The sequence below is a fragment of the Apteryx rowi genome, unplaced genomic scaffold, assembly GCF_003343035.1.
Source record: "Apteryx rowi isolate R43461 unplaced genomic scaffold, aptRow1 scaffold_17, whole genome shotgun sequence".
Lineage (NCBI taxonomy): Eukaryota > Metazoa > Chordata > Aves > Apterygiformes > Apterygidae > Apteryx > Apteryx rowi.
The window spans coordinates 24,943-46,764 of NW_020447974.1; the positions used below are offsets into that span (position 1 = coordinate 24,943).

General features: G+C 35.5%; 1 protein-coding gene across 1 annotated transcript in view; it reads left to right on the forward strand.

Moving 5' to 3' along the window:
- WDR72 (WD repeat domain 72) overlaps nucleotides 1-21,822 on the forward strand; it is a gene marked incomplete at its 5' end in the record, with an annotated part of 107,081 nt that overhangs the window by 23,557 nt on the left and 61,702 nt on the right. Inside the window, one exon of the mRNA XM_026060535.1 lies at nucleotides 1,983-2,188. Coding sequence (XP_025916320.1) covers nucleotides 1,983-2,188 — 206 coding nt within the window. The remainder of the gene's footprint in view (nucleotides 1-1,982; nucleotides 2,189-21,822) is intronic.

The window sequence follows — 21,822 nt, forward strand, 5'->3', positions numbered from 1 at the left end:
GGGAAAAAACATTTCACATCATTACATCAGATATTTAATTCTTTTTAAATTCTTTACATGTCCTTTATCTTTGATATTTATTAAAAAAAAAAGAGACAATTTCAGCCATGTTTCTTATGAGTTAAATTCCTGTAGGAAATGTGTGGTGTATACCAGGAGTTCATTTAAAATATATTTAAGCTCATTTTAGAGATCTTTAGTACTCACAAATAAAGTACTGTTATCAAAATAACATAAGCTTCAGGTCATGAACACTCATTCTAATTAAAAAGTTGGAGTTTTTAATTTTCTGCAGTAGAAATAGTTGAATTATATGATGCAGAAAAGCCAAACTCAAAGGTTCATGGTGTCTACTTTATACTGCTTTATAATTAAAAGATGCAGCAGCTCAGTATACACTGTGGTGCTTAGGTTTATAATGACTGTCTGTCAAAAGACTGCTACAGTGTAGCAAATGATGAATCCGAATATTTTATGCCAATAAAGCTGATTGTTTGCTTCATTTGTTCAGAGTTAAATATCCTGCAAACTTCAAGTATTTGAGTCCTATTTCTGTTTTCTAAAGTTTTACCTCTGGAGTGCTATGAAAAAGGTGAGGGGGGGAAAAATGAATCTTTGCCAAGTGTGGGGGGAAAAAAACTTTTCTGGCTCCAGTGAGGTCAATACCCTGCAGAAAAAAAATATAGTGCCTGTGTAGAATGTATGAAGGGAAGGAAAGAAGGATCTGGTTGGAAGTGTCCCCTCTAAAGGTGAGGGGAACAGAGCAAATCAATAGTTCTTCTTTCTATGTAACCCATGAACAGCCCAGAGATCCTGGAAGAGAAGAGGTGTCCCACTGTGTCTTCAGATAGGAGCTCCCTCCCTTTGGGGCTGTCAAACTGAGGGTCTAGCCCAGCCTCCTACTCCGTGAGACAAGCGGGTGGCATCACATCATCTACCTTTCTTGACTATTTCATCTCTTTGTACTTAGGTGCTGCTTTATGTGTGAAAGAATAAATCCTTTAGTAAGGAGGAGGTGAGAAGAATTAAAGTGGCTGTCTGTCAGAAATGGATCAGTTCTATGCCCCACAATTTTTCATTATGGCTAGAATAGCAAAAGTTGAAGATAAAGAGCAGTCATGAAGCAATGTTCCACTTTTACTGATTTTTTTTCTCTAGGAAGTAGAGGAGGTTACAGTAAAAATTAAAAGTGAAAGTGGAAAAGAAAATAGGGAAAGGAAAAGCAAAAAGCAGGGAAAACTTACTTGGAGGTACTTGGGGAATAGCACTCCAATCAGTGTATACTCTGGATGTAACACTTGAAGCAATTTCACTAGAGCCACACAAATGGTAAAACAAAGTCCCTTAAACATTGTAGTCACATTCTTGACTATTAACCTGTATGTAATATTTTCATGTGCTTGTTTCAAAGGTAAAAATGGTTGTGGAGAATGGAAGGAAAACTTTGATCTTTCCCTTGCTATTTGTAATCAGAACACTAGAGGACAGCACTAAAATATTACATAAATGTGTTATTGTTCAATGTTAATGATTATATATATATAGTATAAAATGATGTATGCATGTGTGTTTGAAGGCTTTGTGAGAAGAAAACAAGTGAAGGTCTGATGATTTGAAAAGAGGGCAGGTGGTGTTTTCCTTAATTTCTTTTGTTGCACATTTTGAAAATTGCTTCTGAATTCACACATTTTACAAGATATCCTAAGTTTCTTGCAGTCTATCTGATGTATTTGCTGCTGTGATTTCTTTAGAAGAAATTAAGCTTTTATTTTTTTATGTAGTAATGCTGTGGAATAGACCCTTATGTTAATTTACATTTTTAGGGGTTAGAGAGTGAGGAACTGGTTCATCTGTAAACATAAAATCATGGTTTGTCTGCTCACATGAAATGTATTATGTTAATACTGTGATATTTACGCTGAAATAGGTATGAAGTAGTGTAGTTCCTTGAAAAAATTGCAGTTTCTGTTGTGTTTCTCTAGGTACACTAGAACGGCATGAAACAGGTGAAACAGCAAAAGCAATTCTTACTTCCATTGAAGATTCTGAATATTTAATGGCAGGTGCTCTACTTCCTATATCTCAAGATTCAAAAAGGCGTAAAGATACTGCATACAAACCCTCTAGCTCTTACAAGCATGGCATGGTCTCTTACAATCTTACTCATACAGAGAAAACTTCTGATAAGGTAAGAATGAAGAGTAGAGAGTTTAAGAGCAATGAGTTGTGATCCAAATTCTTCACTCTTTCACCTTTATTGATACGTAAACCTGTGTAAAAGGTGTGGAGACTTGGTTTTAAAATTGTAAAGCCTTGGTCCTGTTGGCTCAATTTTTATGGCTTAGACTCCGTTTCACGAAACAAATGGGGAAGATGGGGGAATGCCTTAAGGCTATCAGTAGATTCTTAAAGACTTTTCCCAAGGACTTGGCACCTGCAGTTAGACCCCATTTCCTTATGCTGCTGGCCTGCGACTGCCATTAGATTCTGCATCTATCAACAAGTACCTTCAGAAAAATTAAACCCATCAGTTGAGATGGAAAAGCCTTTAAAAAAGGCACATTACAGCGCAAAGCCATTGGCCTTTCCCCTGTTGTGTTTCTGCAAAAGTGCAGGTTTCTGTTGTAATTCAGTGCTAGTTTTTATTGGGTGTTTCTGTTTTCTCTGGACATCATTGCAGAACAGTGTGTGAGTGTCTGTCCTCATTTATACTACTGCAATTAAATTTGGCAATTCACTGGTTAAAAGGAGGATGGTGCTGTTCCTTATAAGATGCTGTGCCACAAATGGGTATCACAGTCTTCAGGAGAGATTTGGAACCAGACAGAGTGCTAGCTTTATCTAAGTTTTTCACAGAAATAATCAAGGCAAATAATAGCAATTGATGGAAAAGATGTGGTTTTGGGGGAGGGAGGGGAAGCTGAAGTAAATTCCATACTGAAACTAGTGTTAATGTAGTATTAAAGCTGAAAAAACAAGTGCAGAGATACCAGATAATGAGAAGTAAGGTTAAAAATGCAATAGTCATTTTATTTGTTTGTGCCTTAAATATATCTATACATCTATCAATTATCTGTTGATATATAGAATGCTGTATTTGTTACATGTAAAACCAATTATTAAAACTGTCACAATTTTAATAAAATCTCAAATTCAATAAGGTATGTATTACTTTATTCAGGCTGGAAGATAACGATACATGCCTTTTTCTAATACCTGATTTGCCTGTCAGGAGTGAGTGTATTCATTTGAGTTCTTGATATAAAAGTATCTTAAGAATGGGTCTTCATTGTTTGTTCATGCTTATCACTTTTTATTAATGAATTTTGGGAATTCTGTTCTTTGCAATAGACCAGTGGAAATCATATTCACTAATCCTCAGCACTGTAAATCATAAATACCTCTTGCAAATATCAGATAATAAAAAATGCCTCCTTCAAATCACAAGTGCATGAAAAACAGCCTTCAGATGGTCTCTGGACTTTTAACTTCTTGGCTTTCTTAATTGTAGTGCCTGAAAAACTGTTTTTCCAAAATTCAGTCCGATATAAAGGACAGCTTAATCCAAGTCCTGTTTCTGAATTTTCTAGTCTTTTTCTTTATCGGACTTACAAATTTAAATGTACCTTTGAGTTCAAACTGGTTGTTTAACTCTTTATATTTGTCTTTGACCTTTGACTAACCTTAGTCTGATTTCTAAAGTTCCTTTTGATGCCATTTGCTGAAAAGTCTTATTAGAGCATAATCCTGCTGAGCATCTTGTGGGGCAGATGGTGCACGAGTTGGCCATTGATGCAGAATCTGATCGCTCTGTTACTTTTAGTAAAAGGAATAGTTCTTCTTGCATTTTAAGAGGAACAACAGTAAAAGTTAATAGTTGTCTTTGGAACGTAGTTTTGGTAATCCCTTTTAAATTGAAAATTGTATAAATTTAACAAAGTGATTGTAAATAAAATTTGCTACCTATGGAATATGGGGAACTAGTTCTTGGTTGATTGTGTGGGAAGTTTAATATGCTTTGTGGATTACTATGATTTTAATTTGGAAGCAATGTCACAATAGTGTGGCAGTGAAGTCATAGCATTTATAACACATTACCTGATCAGACATGTCTCAGCTGTTCTGATTTTGCACTAAGATATCCATTTTCATGTTTAAACTTTGTTCATAAATTATCTTGTCCAGATAAAGATTTTTTTATTGAAAGAAAATTGATAGTCATAAGGAAGTTTAACAGTAACTACTGAAAGAGCTTTTCTTTCCTTCACCTTCTCTTTTTACTTTTTCTTTTTTTTAATCATTGCTGTAGTCACATTATTTTAGTCTAATACCCTAATAAATATTTTATTTTGTGTCTCCATACAAAGATCTGCACTTGGAAAGCCACTTCTGATCAAAAAATCCTTCATTCTTTACAAGCTGGCACTTTTTCCCACTTCCATCCCTGTTAGACCATGCTTTATAGATTGGGATGGGAGAGGCCAGAGGCTGTACATATAACGTGTAGGTGAACCTAGCAAAACTATGACATTGGAGGGCCCCCTTATAATGCTCTTCCAGAAGGCCAGCGTGCGCTACGCCAAGGGAGCGTGGAGCTCTAGGACTTTGTGTAGTTGACACTATAAAAGACTTGTAATGAAGTCCACCATTTTTTGTAGTTCTTATTCAGGATACATTTTAACTTTTTGAAAAGTACTGTACTGACTCTTTCTGGTTATTGTATTAAAACATTTTGAGATAGTCTCCTGAAATCCAATTGCATGAAATTAGTGGGAGTTCTATGGATATCGGTAGATTCAACACTTTATGCTCTATTTTTGTGAATAATGACCACACTGATGAAACTAACACAGAACTTCTAGGTTAACAAAAGACTTTATGTTTACATTCAATATTTCATTATCAATTTGTTTCTTTGGAAAATTGTGTATTAGAAATTCAACAACACACTATATTATTTAAAACATTTCTATTTTACTAAAAAATAATCAGCACGTGTTTGACTCTTACTTTTTTCTAAAGCATTGCATATCAGTTTTTTCCCTTTTCTTCATTTAACTCCTGACTTAACATTTTAGCATAGAATGTTTACGAAGATTTCAGTTTTAAAAGGTTTATGTAATAGAAAAAGTCAAGAGTAGATATTCTGTCCTGTGGATTTTACACTTGTCAGTGATCCTTATTTTGTATGGTGAGGCAATCCACATGAAGATGGCAAGCAAGATTCAGCACTGTCTTTATTTTTAATATTACTTTATTTTTTATTATTAATACTATATTTAAGACAAAACAATGTCTGAAAGGTAATAGTCCCTTTATCCTTAGAAGAAAGGAGAAAAATATCCTCGCATAACAGTCCAGCTTCAAAGGCTTTCTTTCAAAACATTTGTCATCATGTAAATCACAGATACAAAAGCAGAATGCTTTGATTTCATGGTGCTTTGGCCATTTTAATTCTTTTATTGTGCTGCACGTGCCAGTGGGAGTACCAATAACGGACGAGTGTGACAAATGCAGTTAACACAAGATCCATATTAATGTTGTCAAATTCCCTTGATATATTTAAACAGATTTTAATTATTTTCAGCGCCAAAAGACCTGAAATATATAGCTTAATAGTTCTTCAAGAAAGCTTTACTTAATATGTGAATGTAAAACCTCTCATAAAAATGAAACTTTTATATGGGCCTTAGTCATTGACATAGGGTATTCATCAAGTCAGCAATTTGTGTGGCAAAGTGCCATTTGAATAGTGTATTGTTAGAATACTTATGGTCCACTTGACAAGGGCTCTTGCTGTAAATAGTGCAATTTGACTCCAGCTGTTAAAGAGTGGCTTTGACAGCAGCCAAATAGAATGGAGATGCTTTACTGCACCACAGAAAAATCAATACTGGGTTCTTGTTCATAGTAACCTATTTTTTCTTTTTTTGCAGATTTATACAAGACCATCTAGAGTTTATGTATGAAATTTAAATATTATTTTAAAAGTTGCTCTGTTTTGTTTTCAGATTAATGCAGGTGATAAATGATGCGCGTGGTTTAGTAAACAATAAGATAGTACTTTGTGGATATACATAAACACTGGCAATGCAATGTTATTTCAACTCTCTGGCTTATATGGATGGGTATTAGGATGTGGATGTATAAATTATGTGACTAATGACAACAAATTATCTTTCCTTCCTATTAGTATTTTTTTTTCCTTTTCGTAGTGCTCCTGTAGTATCCCTGTCAATTTTCTAAGCAGTTTTTTTTAAAGCAGATTTCTTTGTTGTTCTCCCTGTAACAACCCCCACAGATGTTGACAATCTGTAGTGCCATTGTAGATTTTCCTGAAGCATAGTCTTGCTGGTGCTGAACAGTTTTCCAGCAGTATTCACTGACACAAGGTTGCTATGATACCTGGCCAGTAGCAATAGGTATTGAATCACTGGTCTTAATTACAATAGACTACACACTAGACTGTGTGCTTACGCTGGTTTTTTTTGAACTAGCTCTCATTATACTTTTAAGTCATAGTTATTTTTTGAAAATTGGGGCTGTGTAGAAGACTGCTTTAAAAAAAAAATTAAATGCTTCAGCGGTTCGTATGAAGATTTCATTGATTCACATAAAAAGCTGGATATTTCTGGGAATTGTTTTCCTGATGCTCTAGAAGCCTCTCACGTTAGCAAGTTTCCCAGCATTTTAGTTTAAATAATTTGGATGTGAATGTGTTTATCATGCACTGATATTTTCTGTGATTTAAATAATGTGATTAAACCTTCTGTATAAAGAAGATGGAGGAAGAGCAGCTTCTAAAATTTGTGCAATTAATGCTAGACCAAATGATCTATATTGAAGTCCTTGGTCTGCTGAATTATCCTACTGAAGAGCTGGACCAGAAGAGGGAATTCGTTACTGTTTTTCATATCTGTGTGGGTAAGACAAGACAAAGATGAGAGGGAAAAGTATATTTATTTGCATGTGAACAATTATGGGAATCTTAGGTATGTTTATTGCTTGATATTTCCCTTTCCAGTTTTTTAGAATGTGGATCGTTGAATATTGAAATATAATGGAGCATTAACATATGGTACAAAAAGTAGTGTCAAAATACCTAAATAGGAGTTTACAGAAGATCTGTAGGAGGTCATTTCAGTTTAAGCAGTCATTACAAATAATCATGACCAGACTAGTTGAGTACATGTTACTCAACACTTGTTAAATACATTTAAACGTTTTAAATTGACATAACTAGTGTTAGTTGTTCTAAACCACTTCTTATTCACTTATGTAGTAGCATGCATATTCTGCTCTAAACAAAATCTGCATAGGCAGGAGGCTTCTGAAATGGAGATACTTGTTCAATGGAAAGCCAGAGTTTGTTTTTATAATTGCTTAAAACAAGAAATGAGCAGATATGCAATAAAATGTAAATAATAAAATTAATATCAACTTTGTTAGGTTGTAATGTTGCTGCACAAAATAAGCAAAACACAAATGCAGACTGTAGGACAACAGAAGTTATTTGTTTCAGTAAGGTAAAGGATGTAATTGAAAAATAAAATTTTGAATGGAAGCCTAGAAAAAAATATTACTAGTTAAATCTTACTGATGAAAAACTAATAGCATAATAGAAATGAGCTAAAAGCACAAATAACAAATAATGCTTATCAGTAAGAAATCAGGAGGAGTGCCATAAACCATGTTGGGTTAGCTATAGATTCATTTATTTTCTTTTGTGGTATTTAAAGAATTATTATGAGGAATTCCAGATTTTGATCATTTGTAAGAAGCAGATATTTAAGACCAAAGCAAAACAAGGAAGTAGAATGTTTCTCCTGCACATTGGTAATCTTTATGGTGGTGTTTCCAGGGTATTTCTGTGCTTTTACTGAGATTGGTGCTCAGAAGCTATATTGAGTAGGTCAATAATAAAGTGTAATAGGAAAATGAGCAAAGAAACAAAGACCTCAACATGTATCTCCCATGACTCAGAGAGAAAAAGCAATTCAATAGTACGTTTTCTGTGAAATTAAAGTTATGTATTTTTTTCAAGGAACCAACATGGTAACATAACTACAACGAGTAGTTGCCTTATGAGATTAATTTGGTGCCAGTTAAAAGGCCTGATTCTGAGAGATATTGATAGCATGGAGTGTATATCAGCTTTGCTGAAAGTTACTGTAGCTTTCTGAATCAGTCCCTCGAGTCAAGAATTTCTGTTGACTTCAGTGCTCTCTCCGTTGATTACGCCAATGCAAAGTGAGAGGAAGAAGCTGCTGCTTTGATCTCATAGCACAATTTACTCGTGCTGATGTAAACAGTAACACAGGCTGCGAGACATCTGAGGAAGACCTACCTGTTTGTTACAACACTTTTATATATATATATTTCTGCAATTTTTTCTTTGACATTATATTGAAGATGGTTTAAAATATTCATTTTTCCTTTTCTAGACATCTATTTGGATCCTGTGCTAAAGCTACAGAACTGCTGCAGGAGCCTTCTACTAGAAATAATTGTAAAGTCACTATCAGTAGTCCTTCTGAAGTATTTTACTTTGAAGAACCATTTATTGAACCTAACAGCTGTTACTAACTTCTTTACCTTCCCACATACCTCAACTGTCATGCTGCAGTTCCCTTCTGTTTCTGTGACTTTTTAAAACATCATTCAGTCATTCTTGTCCAATACTTGGATCTTCCTTTTATTGAGGGTGTCTTCAAATCTTGTGCCATTATTAAGTTCCTCTATGACACCTGTATCTTTTTATACCAAGGACATTAATAAAAATAATAGACTGGCACAAGGCTGAATATTGGGGAGCACTGCTGATAATATTCTACAGCCAAACGATTTCCACTGAAACACAGCTCATTTTCTTTTTTTTAGTGTTTTTCTTAAACAAGTGCAAACTGTATTTCTTCTGTTTTCTTTCTTAACTAATATTTCTTGTGTACCATATCAAATGTGCAGAAATAATCAGGCTTCTAATACTGTATTTCTTCTGTTTAAGCTAATCGGTAGTCTGATAAAGAACAGCATCAGTTTCCCTTGAAAACTGTAGCAAAGTTTTCATTTGTTTTTTAGGGCTGTATCTTCAGTTTTTACCCTATTGAAGTACTATTCCGCCCCCCTTGTTCTTCTCCATTTATGACTGTTTCTTTTTGTTTTCTGTGTGTGAAGTCCTATGCAGTTTGAATTTTGCAATCTTTCATTTTACCTCTACAACTTTCTAATCCCTAAGATGTAGTTTCTTCTGCAGATCAGCCTAATTACTATTCCTTGTAAGTGCTCGACTTAATTTTAGTATTTCTAAAATTACTTCAAGAGGAGGATGCAATTTTGACTCTGTATCTTCGCTCTATGTGCAGGGATGTTTTTGAGGATTCTTCACCACTCATGTCAGGAGGATGGTGGAGTCTTTACACTTGTGATAACAATGTTCTTTTCTATTCTAAACATTTTAAGTTCCTGGCCTTTTATAGTTTCTGATACATGTTATTTTAGTGAAGAAAAAATAGCAATAGGCAGTAAGATCTGTGAAACCTTAAGCTTGATGCCCTCACAGCTATTCAAAACAAAAAGGATAGTGGCTTTTGCAGAAATACATTGGCAGTTTACAAGCAATTATAGAATTGGGACCTGCAGGGCTTGCAAAGAGGTTTCTTCTGAAGTTGATACTGAAACTTGGTCTGCAAAAGAAAGACTACTGTCTGCCATCTTCCTTCTGGTAACTATTTAATTCTCTCACCACAGCAAAATATCAGAAGTATAATACTAAGCTAAACTCTGGTCAATTCCTAAAAAAGACAGCATAGCAAATGCAGCAGTTAAACTTCCATATTTTTCATGTGTTTTTCAAAGTGTTAATACTCAAAACATAATCTGTTTTCTGCTGGTCAGGTTTGATTCTTGCACTACTTCTGGGGAAGACAAATCAGCCCACCAGATACGTCTGAGAATATTCATTATCTTCAAACATCGTCCTCTTTGAAACCTAGGCAGTTTTACAGCCTTGAATAAGATTACACAACTGTTAAGGAAAGCATAGTATGATGAAAACAGTGAGTTCCGCAGACTTAGCTGCTGTCCTGATATGTTCTACACAAGGTCTACTAATGATACAGAAGCTGGAGAAAACCCAGCTTGCCTATTCCTGAGATTGCAAGAATGGAATTTTCTAGGATAGCAGTATTTTAGTATTTAAGAATTAATTGATTTGGGAGTGATTTACACTGAAAAGGAATCCCACATTTGTTGCTGTTATTTAAGAGAAAGCTACTTGCTTTCTAGTAGTTTTGATTTGGTCTAGTAGATTTTGTATTTTTATGTAGCATAGGTGGGATCCTTGTAATCCAATGTGAGAAATGCACTACTAGAGCAGCCCAGGACAAATATGTTGTTTCAGTTGGAGTCAGCAGCCAGCCATGTTTTGGTAACTTAATTTTTATATCTACCAAACCTTCTTAGCACAAAGCAATGTTTCCATGCTTTTAACCTCCTTTTATGGTCGTGTTGGCAATATCTCTTAATAGTTCCTCATTATTCTCACAGATGCTCAGATGTTCATTCATCCTGTAAGTTGAGTATAAAGTTCCCAAATCCATGAGACAGTTCTGTACTCTATGGATTGCTGTGGTATTGTTTGTCCAGCTGATGATCTGGGAAACACATGTGAGAGATTCCAGCTTATGGCATTTCTTCCTAAGTGCTGAGTCAGGCTGGAAACTTTTCCTAAGTGGTTGAAAATGTACCTACTATTTATTTTGGCTGTCACTGACCTCTGGGCACTATATATCTTAGAGATGTATCCTTTTTGGTTAAAGAATTTACTTCAACATTCCAGATAAGTTAGTGTATGAAGAAGTAGAAATAGTATTTGAATATTAAATATATAAATTAATAAGACTTTATATAGGTGTTTTTATATAAAAACACTTCCTTTCCCTCTAAGGTTTTCATGGTGCGGAGGCTGTCCATAATGTAGAAGACAAATAGGTCTTATTTGAGATGAATGGATCCACAGTTCATTTTGATACTCCTTTTTAATAAAATTAGAGAGAAGTGACTTTGTCAAAGGCATTGTATTCAGGTTCATCTTTCAGATAGGGTGTGCCCAGACAGTAAGTTGAATTCTAGAGCAAAGCAAAAGTTCATGCTGTTATATTTTCAAATATTTTGTGGAAAACAAAATGTAGATTTGTTATCTGGCATTGAAAATTAATCTGAAGAATATTCTTTGATATCAGTAGTGTTACGGTATGACTCCAGGAACACTTGTTTATGTACGCTTACATTTAATCCAGTAAAAAGTTTAAGTTCAGCATTTTTGATGGAGAGAGAGAGCTAGTGTGAACATCAAAACAAAGGGTGAGAAACTTCCAGTTTTCATATCAGTCTGCATTAAGCGATAAGTGTGCTAACAATTTTCCCTAAACAATTATCAATTTCTTGAGCCCAGTAGATCCATCTGGCCTACAATCTGCCTGTCCACTGGTCTTCCATTCTTGATAAAAAGGTGGATTTATCCAGTTGATTGGTCCATTGTACTACTTGTACTTACTTTCATCACACAGCTTGAGCTTGAAGACTCCTCCTTGGCCTAATTACTTTCATTTTGCCACAGACTTATCAAAAGTGACGCTGTGATTACTGGTCAAAGTGCTGTGAAGAGATTAGTGTTCTCCACTGGGATAAGAAAAAGGGAGAAATTAGTGTTACAAGGAAAGAGGTTGCCTCTACTTATTTTGCAGTTAAATTGATGGACAAACATTGATGCAAGGTTAAAAAATATTGTAGGCATTTCTGTGTGGGAGGTGGATTCCAGTTCAGACCTGGACATCTTCAGTAATACAATCAGAGTTGTTGTAATGAGCAATGTAATGAAAGAAGTGTAAAGTAAGTTCAAGTACACTTTCTTTAAACCAATTCATATGGAAAAATTCATCATGAATTGAAATTTTTGTTTGGGACTGCATTGTACAAATGATGAGGGCTCGGGTCAGGCATGAACTGGCCTGTGAAAGCAAACTGGGACACCACTTTCGACTCCAGGCATTGGACACTTAGTTTTTTGTATGCGGGTACTGATGTTTATAAAGGGTAGATGAACGTGAAAAGTTATTCGTTTACTCACTCTGAAAAAAGAAAAACACAGAGAATATTGACTTGAGAGAAAACTCTTGTTGAACTGAAGAAAATATATAGTAAAAGGGCTGTGGGACAATTATTTGCAGTATATGGATGTAGACCATAGACAGGAACAACGGGGAGTATTCGAAGTTACTAAACGGTAAGCACCACCCTTGCTGCCTAACAGTAGGTGAGGCCCAGGTTCTTCCTGCCTTTGTTGCCAAAAAGTAAGGCCATCCAAAAATCTAAATTAACATCTGGAGATGTTAGTTTACTGCCACTGAGTCTAGAGAGAGCCTGTGGCATGTATGCCCTGTGAGATTGCCTCAAGAGATGCATAAAGTTATCTGGAATTAATCTGAATCCTTTTTAGTTAATGAAGAAAAATGCCTCTCCAGTGAGAGAAAGACTCGGATCTTAAGAATGGATCTTAATCCATTGATTAAGAGAAAGACTTAGGTGCTCTGTATCCCCCCCCCACTTAAGGAGATCTTACCTCTCTCCTTTGGCTAATAAGAAAATTAAGTACCTGAAGTTAAGCAGTAGGAATGTCTTCCACTATGGGAATATTTGACTCTATATGATCCTCATTCTATGCATAAGGCCAGCATTGCTTTAGAGGGGGTAGGCCTTCAAACTTTTCCTGCCTGTGTCTGTTAGAAACTGTGCTCCTTAAATTCAGGGGATCCTGAAGCTCCAGGAGGTAGGCATTTACAAATAATGGTGAGTTTATTGTCAGCGAGACTACTGTGAATGTTTGATTGAATTGAGGTGATATTAGAATGAAGGACTAGAGAAAGTCTTGGGATGGTATCGCTATGAAACATCCATGGTCTTCTGCAAAAAGATGCAGATCAGGACTTTACATCTTGAGGACTTATTCTGCTGAATGCTGAGCCAGGCTTAAAAGAAAAATAGTTGTATCCCATGGATTCATGCAACTTGTTCAGATATTTTCAACCCTAAACTTCGTTAAGCCTATGTAACATTTGTTACTTGGTTTTGAACTTAACCAGGCAGGTCTGCTGATGTGATTTAGCTCATATAAAAGACTGTTCAGTGTTATTGTTGAACAATAAGAGATTGTTTTTCAGTTACAAGCGCATAAATATGATGGTATGACCACATTTATATCTAATTATTACCAGTTTTTCAAAGCATCACCCAGGGAATATCACGCTTGCTTTTTTTAAATGTAGTATGACTAAAATCTTGGTGCAGTAATTTAAAGAGTAAGGGCTTGCCCCTCCCCCCCCCCAAAGAAAAAACAACCTTAAGATCAGAGAAATTTAAAATGAAGGTCAGAGCCTTCTCCAAATGCTTTATAGTATCTAACTGGTTTAGTATTCCTCCACTGAATGATTTGTTTGACCACGTGCAGTATGCTGCACTACTTTTTGTGAGCATTGTGGTAAAAGGCTGGATTATGTTTTCTTGCTCATTTTTTACCAGTTAAAATAATTAACCTGGGTTTTCTAAAATTCAAAAGTGAATTTGTGATAACTAGCCATGTAAATTATATCAAGTTTTTATTTTTTTTTAGTTTCTACAAAAAAATACAGTTTACCAGTAGATGAAGAGGTGCTGTATTCATAGGATAGATTTAAGATGTGCTATTTGAAAACAGTTTTTTTGTGGAACTTGCCAGCAATATTTTATGCTCATAAACCAGTTTGAAGTCCAAAACACAATTTCATTTATCTTTATATTCTAAGCTTTATAGAGTCTGCAAAAGTGTCCATCTGTTCAGCTGAGATTGCTTCAAATAGTGAGTGGTCAGAGAGACTTAGCTGATACAGGTCAAAGGAGCCTCTTGACCCTATGATACTTGCCAAAGCAATTGGAGCATAGGGACTGATATACAGTTAGATATGGCTTGCTAACGCGATCTCCACTTTAATTGGTAATGATAGCAGGAATACACAGTAAAGTCATTGCTGAAAGAAAACAAAAAGTATCCAATATAGTAATTTATTACCAGTCAGTGGGTTTCACGCACGGGGTTGTTTTACCCCTGCAGTGGTCAGAGAAAGCAAAAAGGTACTCTAACACTTAACTGAAAATGGATGCCCTGCTGCTATCAGAGATGCATGGTGGTCAAATGATTGCCTGTGCCATTAGCTTGGTAATGTTTTCTCTATTGTAAACTCAGCTCCCCATGTTCTTCCTGTGCATCAGCTGCAGATTGAAGGCTTTCTCGTTTGTCTTCTATTTGTGCTGCCAATCATGAAGCTGCTGTCCACCAAGCACATTTCAAGGAGGCAATCTTTTTTTTTAAACTACTATTGACTACCATCTCCAGCAACCCAGGGCTCAGAGGATTTAGAAATAAATTTAATGCTTTAATTTCCACTGTGCCATCCATTTTGTGCATTGTTTATGTATTTGTTTTGTGAGACAATTTCATGAGGCAGTTACAAGTTTTGTATTTTGCAAAATAATTTGTGCAAGACATGTCCTGCAAACATGTCCCCTAACATAATTGTTTCTCCCATTATGTATAATATATGTAATATTACTATATTTGTTACAGGGGCTAAACAGAAAAAGGTCTGTGCAGATAAAGCCATTTATAGAGCTATTCCATATATTTGTTCCGAATCAAAAAATATTTATCACTTCCTGCCAGCAAGGACAGAGCATCTTGGGGAATAGAAATGAGCTGTCTTTAGAAATATAAGTTCATGTTTAAGACCCCTAGATAAGGTAGCCATGTAGCTGTTTCAGTTAAAGCAATTCTTCCAGCTCCAGGAAGTAAATACAAGAGATGGGATAGGGGTAGCTGACAAGCTTTTACAAGGAACCATGTGTGACAGCATGTTTATTTTTATAAGCCTAGAGCCAGAGAAATGACGGGACCCGATTCAGAGAAAAGTGAGGATCTCTGAACCTCCGCTGACATCCCAGTGACTGGCATGATTGAGAATTAGAAAATTCCTAGCCCTCAATAAATTTTGGGCGGCAAATTCTACCGCCCCATCTGCTTCATTCATTTCTATGACTGAGGTTCTTCAGCTTTTCATTTAAAAAACAAAAAAACCCACTATTATGGATGTTGATTGCCACAGAGGTACTGACAAGTAAACAATTCAAACATAAATGTTTTAACAGAAATTGTTGTCTTTGTCCTGTAATTAAAGGTCAGGTTACGGAAATGACATGAGAAGTTGAAAGCAAATGCAGGTTAATTTCATTGAAATAAGTATAGTGATCTTGTAGTCTAAAAAAGTTCATTGTAGTATTTCAGAAATTACGATACAAAGAAACTTCTAGAGACAGACTATAAATTGGCATGGTTTTAATGACTACATTGTTTTTTGCTTAAAAATACTTGTGTGAAAGGGTGAAGCACCTGTCCTTTGTGCAGTGTGTCTTCACTGAATATGCATACATATGTGCAGACCCAATAGGGTGGTGATATTTAATTGATCAGTTAGCAGATTCCTTTGTTATATGTATATTTAATAATGAACTAAGCCTAAGATTGAAGATCTACTGCTTGTGTCAGACTGACTTCTATTGTGTATTTGGATGCTCCCTTCACTGAGCATAAATTAAGGTGACCTATTAAGGGCCTATATTTTAATGGTGGTCAAATTAGAAAACTATAAAGCTACCAAAAATCTCAGATGAATATCAAGAGACAGAACATTTACAAAAAAAAAAAGAAAAGAAAAGAAAGAAAGAAAGCTTATATGATGTTAATGAATGGATCTTCCAGTCTCCTTTGACAGGGCTTTGACTAAACTCACCCCCAGCAAAATCTGATCAAAATTTCACTCAAGAATAAGCTCTTCAATTTTTGTCTAACATTTTATTGTGCCTTTTGGGATGGAAGCTAGGCAGTGTGAAAGGAGAGGACTCTTTTTTTTTCCTGACTTAAGAGTTTCATATTAATGGAGCAAATCATACTCTCAGAGAATATAAAGATAGGCAATTGCAACCCATGTTTTTTTTACAAAATTAAAGAAAATAGCTGACTAAAATCAGCAGAATAGTGTATGCTTTATAAGGCTCTATATAGCATGCTGCATGTTGTAGGCACTGGGAACTTTCAGGCCAAATTTTTGTTTACTTTTTACGCTATTGTTATGTTTGCAGTAAAGTGAATGCATAATACATAAAGAAGGCTAAAAGTCTGTAAGAGAGTCGCATCTTATACTTTAGGACTTGTTTTACATACAAATTAATACTGCCCACACAGTGAGAACTGAGCCCTTTCTTTTCAGTAGTATCGAAGTGACCTTTAAGTATATTTTGAGACTGGTTTTTCTTCTAAAATTAACCATGTGATTCTGCCACTTTATTTCCTTTATGTAAAACGAACGTCAAGACCATTCTTGTCAAATCCATTTTTAGCACAAAACCAGCAATAGAATGCATCTAGCAAAGAAAGTTGGTGTGTGTGGAGAAAGTACACATATATGAGGAGTTGAAAAAATATGGCAATCACTGCCAACTAATGGAAGTGTGTATTTTAAGTGGAATAGAGTTCCCAGAAAAAGTTAGATCCCAGTGGAAAAGGGTCTTTAGAGACAAGAAGGCAGCTAGGTAAGATAGCATTTGAATTGTACTTCCCATGAAATTTTTATGTGGTATGTCTGTCTTAAACCTGTTAAAGATAATAGCATGTATTGATGTGTTTGGGGGCCATGGCAAGGAAAGGATGCTGCTATTTTTTTCCTCTTCTCCCCTCCACTATAAAAAAGGGATTATTTTCCTTGGATGCTAAAGTGATTTGGTAAAGATTTGTAAAGCAGGAATGGATTGCATGCCTGAAGGACTTGATTAAAGTGTGTCTGCAAAGTTTGTTGCACTGGCTTTTGTCTTGTCCTGGCTCAAGCACCTTCAGTAGCAAAGTAGGGAGCTGTTACAGAGGTGGAAGTTGCCATGCATGGAGTGTAGCCTGCCATTTCAGAGTCTCCCTGAATTCTGTTCTTCCCTGGATTTAGAAGGCCTGTTCTGCTCTGGTTCAATCAGAGATCATGCGCAAGAGGTCCATGAGTCTCAGGATCTGACACTAATTTATGTCTGTAGCCAGACTTCTTGCTTTTTTTTATGAAGCTTACGGGTGAAAGCCTCAAAGGGAGCATTATTGAGCAATGCAGATCTCTCCAAGCAGTATAAATATTTTGAGTTTGAATTGTTAACAGGCATGGTACCAGCACACAAATGGCAGTATTTTGAACATGGGAGGTCTAGTCTCATTACTGAACTATTCAGCTTCAAATGGTGTTTTGTTAGTTGATTCTAAAAATAGTAAACTATTTTACTCTGGGCTTTGGAAAAGCTTAAATTAAAAAGTTAGAATTAAACATCAAATCCTTGTGAAATCATCAGTGTCTGTTAGGGACTAGCCAATACTTCAACTAAGATGGCTGATGTTGCTTTTGGGTTAATTTTGAAACAATGCATAGGTATGCAAAATAAAATTAAAAAGTAATTCCTACTCACTTTCAAACAAAAAAAGTGGTAAGCTATATTATGGCAATAAAAATCTAGCTCTGAGCATGACAATATTTACGTTTTACTATAAAAATGACTTTTCTTATTGCCAAAGTTAAGCTTTCTTGGCTACTATAGGCATCCTTCCAAGTGGTTCCTTGTTAGACTTATTGCTTGTGATGCACAAGAGTGAGGTAGCACATTCAGCTTATTTTTACAACTGAAGTGCATTGGGACTTTAACCTGTATTGACAGTTCAGATTCATATGCTTGTACAATGACAAAGAGCACAAAGAGCAGCTTTCCAAAATCTGGTTAAAATTACTAAACCAGTGAACAAGTGAAGCTATGAAGGAGGATCAGGATGGAAGCTGTGTGATTATGAATGGTCATACAGTTTGCTGTTTGTCTTCATAATAGCTTCCAGAAGATGTACTAAAAATAAATGAACAAACAAAAAACCCTCTTGATTGCTCAGCTAAATAATAGCAGTAATTGGTGATCGGGGGAGGTCTATCAATAGGAAATCAAAGTCTGTTGTCTTATCAGCAATGACATTGAAGACTTACAATGGTAAATTAGGAAAAGAACATGCCTCTTCATTATCTTCTGAAATGGTGGTTATCAAAATCTGTAGGTTGTGCTGTATACATTACAGTATGGTCATTCAACTTGCAGAATTGAAGGAAGCATTCGTGTATATTGTAATTAATTTGCTTTTGACGTGTATAATTTGAAAGTTACTGGGGTAATGTAAAGGTTTGAATGGCTTCATATCTGGATATGTACAGTACTATCAGACAGCAGTTTGGGTTGGAAGGAGAATCCCATGATAGCTGAGACTGAGTTAAGCAAAAATGGTCAGAAAAGGAAAAAAGTGGAATCTTGTTATTACTGAAGCCAGTCTGTTGGCAAGAGGCCTCAGAGTTAGATCATGTGGTTGAGAGACAGGTCTTGCTTTGCTGCTGCTACTGTTATTAGCCTGATTTTTGAGACTGAGTTACTAAACTCTTCATGTGTTCATTTCTCTATCAAGCAATTGAAGATAACGCTTATCTGTATATAGTGAGATGTTATTTTTGTAAAGCACTTCTGGGGAAACACTGTTCAGAATGTAAATAATTTTTCAGCCACTTCTCGATATCCATCATCAAACACTGTTCCCAGCTCTCTCTTTCAGTTTTATGGGTTTCCTTCCTTTTCTGTCATTTTCTGTTACACGGAATAGTTTGTCTATATTTCCTAAATAGCGTTTTATGTGTAAAGGTTTAGATGTCCACCTTCTTTCACTGGAATGAAATGCCTATGGCAGAAAGCTCAGATAACTTGGTAGCTGCTTTTAGGATCAATGTCAATAAGCTTTCATATTGCCAATAAACATTTATTGGGACTTCACACACAGTAGTATCACCAGATGCATCAACAGATTGACATTGTCACAGTATTTTTCTTTATCTGGATGGTGATTTTCCTAAGGGTTTACTAAATGTTAATCAACCAAATAAAAACGTATTGAACAGAGGCAATGAAAATGGTAAGCCAAATCATAACAATGGGTTCTGTACATGTCAAAGCTAGCTTGTGAAGTCCAGTGTCTGCATTCCAGGGGCTTCTTCCTGTGTGTTAGGAAACAGCATAATTGAAGATTAAAATAATCCTACTGCTTACTGCAATATATTATTAAAAAAAAAGAAAAGGAAAGGGATAGAAAGAAAACCTGAACAAGCAGTTTATAATCTCTTACTTATGCCTCCCTGTGGAGAGCTTTAAGATTATGGATTTAGAGTGTATCCTCATCTGGTAGGAACATCATTCTCTAAATAGTATAAGGTCAAATTATATAATTACCTCAAATTAAATAGGCCAAATAGTTTATAGTCTATAGAAGGGCAAAATTTTTTCAATGTTGTTATTTGTAACCACAATATTAATACTTTAAGGGTAGTTAATCCTATAAAATCAGTTTCTAATGTGAAAGGAGTGGTCTTGAGGAAGACAAATTAATCAAGACTGCATTCAAGTTAAATCCAGCTGTTACCCTTTTTACCACTATTTGCTGATGGCTTCTTTTAAAGATGAGCTCTTGTTCAGCAGAAGCAGTTCCTACTTCATATTAGTGAAATATCTCTAATAAAATTATCACAAGGAAAAATTAAAACTAACAGTGATCTAGCAAAGCCTGTAATTTCATGATGTGGGAGTTGACGCTGTTGCCTTATTGCAAAAGCACCACTGGGCTGAAAATTTGCTTCTTGATGCTATTTTCCTACTGACATGTTCTTGCCTGTAAAGGTGAAATGGCTAGAATGAATGAAGTGCTGAGAGCATGGCCTTGTGCAGGACAAAGCATATGATTCCTAAGTGCTTTAGGATAAGGGCATAAGCATCCAAGAGGAATGTCTGCCTTGTGTCTGCTCTTCCCCTGAAAGTAAAAGATACACCTTTTTAAAGGGTACAGCAGAATTCTGATATAAGATGTTGTATCACCATCTCATAACTTAACATTACTGTTGGATGATTCTCAGAGGACCTTCATGGAGTGTCCCTTGGTAGTAAGATGTGATTATTGCAGTGAAAGAAGGTAGCTGCTCTTCTGCGAGCTCATTTAGATTGCTTTTGTTGTTGCAGTGGAAATTCATCAGAATATTCTTAAACTCACTTTCATTTCGTTCAGTTTCTAATACATCTGTTTAGTTACATGCAGAAATACTAAGATTTTTGTTCCAGATAAAATTGTACATTTTTCATGTTTTTTCATACCAACAGTGTCATAAAAGTATCAGTGACATGAATGTGTGTCAAGCAGAAGGTGTCAGATGACCTCCAGAGGTTCTTTCTAGTAAACAGTTCTGTGACTTCTATGATTCTGTCTAATATTTCCTATAGTAAAACAAAAACTTTGAAAAATTCATCTTGACCAGGGTTAACATTTATAAAATATTTCAACTTTTTGCTTTAAAGTGATTATTTCAAACCTTCTTTTTATTTTACATTTTAAAATTCATCTTGAAAGTTAAAAATGAGGAGGAGATTAGGCTTTATAGAAACATTAATCCTTTTAGTATTAGAATATTCATAATTTAGTACTGGGAGCATTATTACTGCAGTCTCTTCATTAGGTGGTAGGTAGGTTCAGTTCTGTTACCATAAAAAAAGGAAGCGGCAAAAGAGGTTGATATTTTACTGGGCTCTTATTAATAAGATCTTTTGGCTTTCCTAAGCCTACTAAGTCTGTGTTGCTGGGAATATGCAGGCACAGAGCGTTTTATGGGGAGAAGGGCAGCAGGAATGTGCAGTGTTCTTCTGAGCTCTCAGACTTGTAGGAAACTGAGTACTGAAGTGTATCCTGACTGGAATAAAGGATCTGAGGGAACATGCTGTGCATTTCCTCCCCTTAAAGAGTCTCGGAAATTGGCTGGTGCACAAGGCCAAAACAGTGTGTCTCCTGAAGAAATCATGCTAAATTGGAAATGGGGGTAAAAGTAAGTATGCGGTGGTTTCCATATATAGGGAAATATCCTGAGGGCTACAAGATAGACTTTGGAATTTCCCTATCTTAACAATTTGTTAATCCTTAGGATCTTGTTCCCACCTGCATGTGTCCTGCATTTAGTCAGATGGTTTTATGTGAATATTTTTATTCATTCTTGCTCTTTCCTTCTTTCTACAAGTTCTACTTAGAGAATGACTAATCTATAGAATTTATGTCCTAATAGAGATTATAGTTCTGTCTGTCTTAATCTTCTCAGATATTGTATTCTTTCTGTATACTTAGACGAAATCCTGTCTCAGATTCTCATGTCAAGCACAGATGTTTTTGACAGGCATTTGTTTGGGTAAGATTTTCTGTGATATCTGTAAAAGGAGTTGATTTTCAAAGTGTCCAAACAGATTCCCTCCTCACAGCTTAATCTACCCTATTCCTGGGATGTTGATCAAACCAAAATGGGTTCTAACCTTAAAAGGTATATACTCCCGTTCTTAATGACGGTTGATCATTTAAAAATGAAACTACAAGAATAAAACTAGGTAAATATATATATAATTTTGAACTTGATTTGCAACTACTGACACTGTACTGTAGTTCATCATGGTTAGGTTACTGTTATCATACTTTAATATATCAGTCCAAAGCTGTGAGTAACTGTAGCTGTTCTCAGATCTGCAGTTCTGCCAGAGTCTATGAGGATTTGTAAACAATTTTGGGTATTCATTAACAACAGCAATGGTGGACATTTGTATTTATTCCAGTAC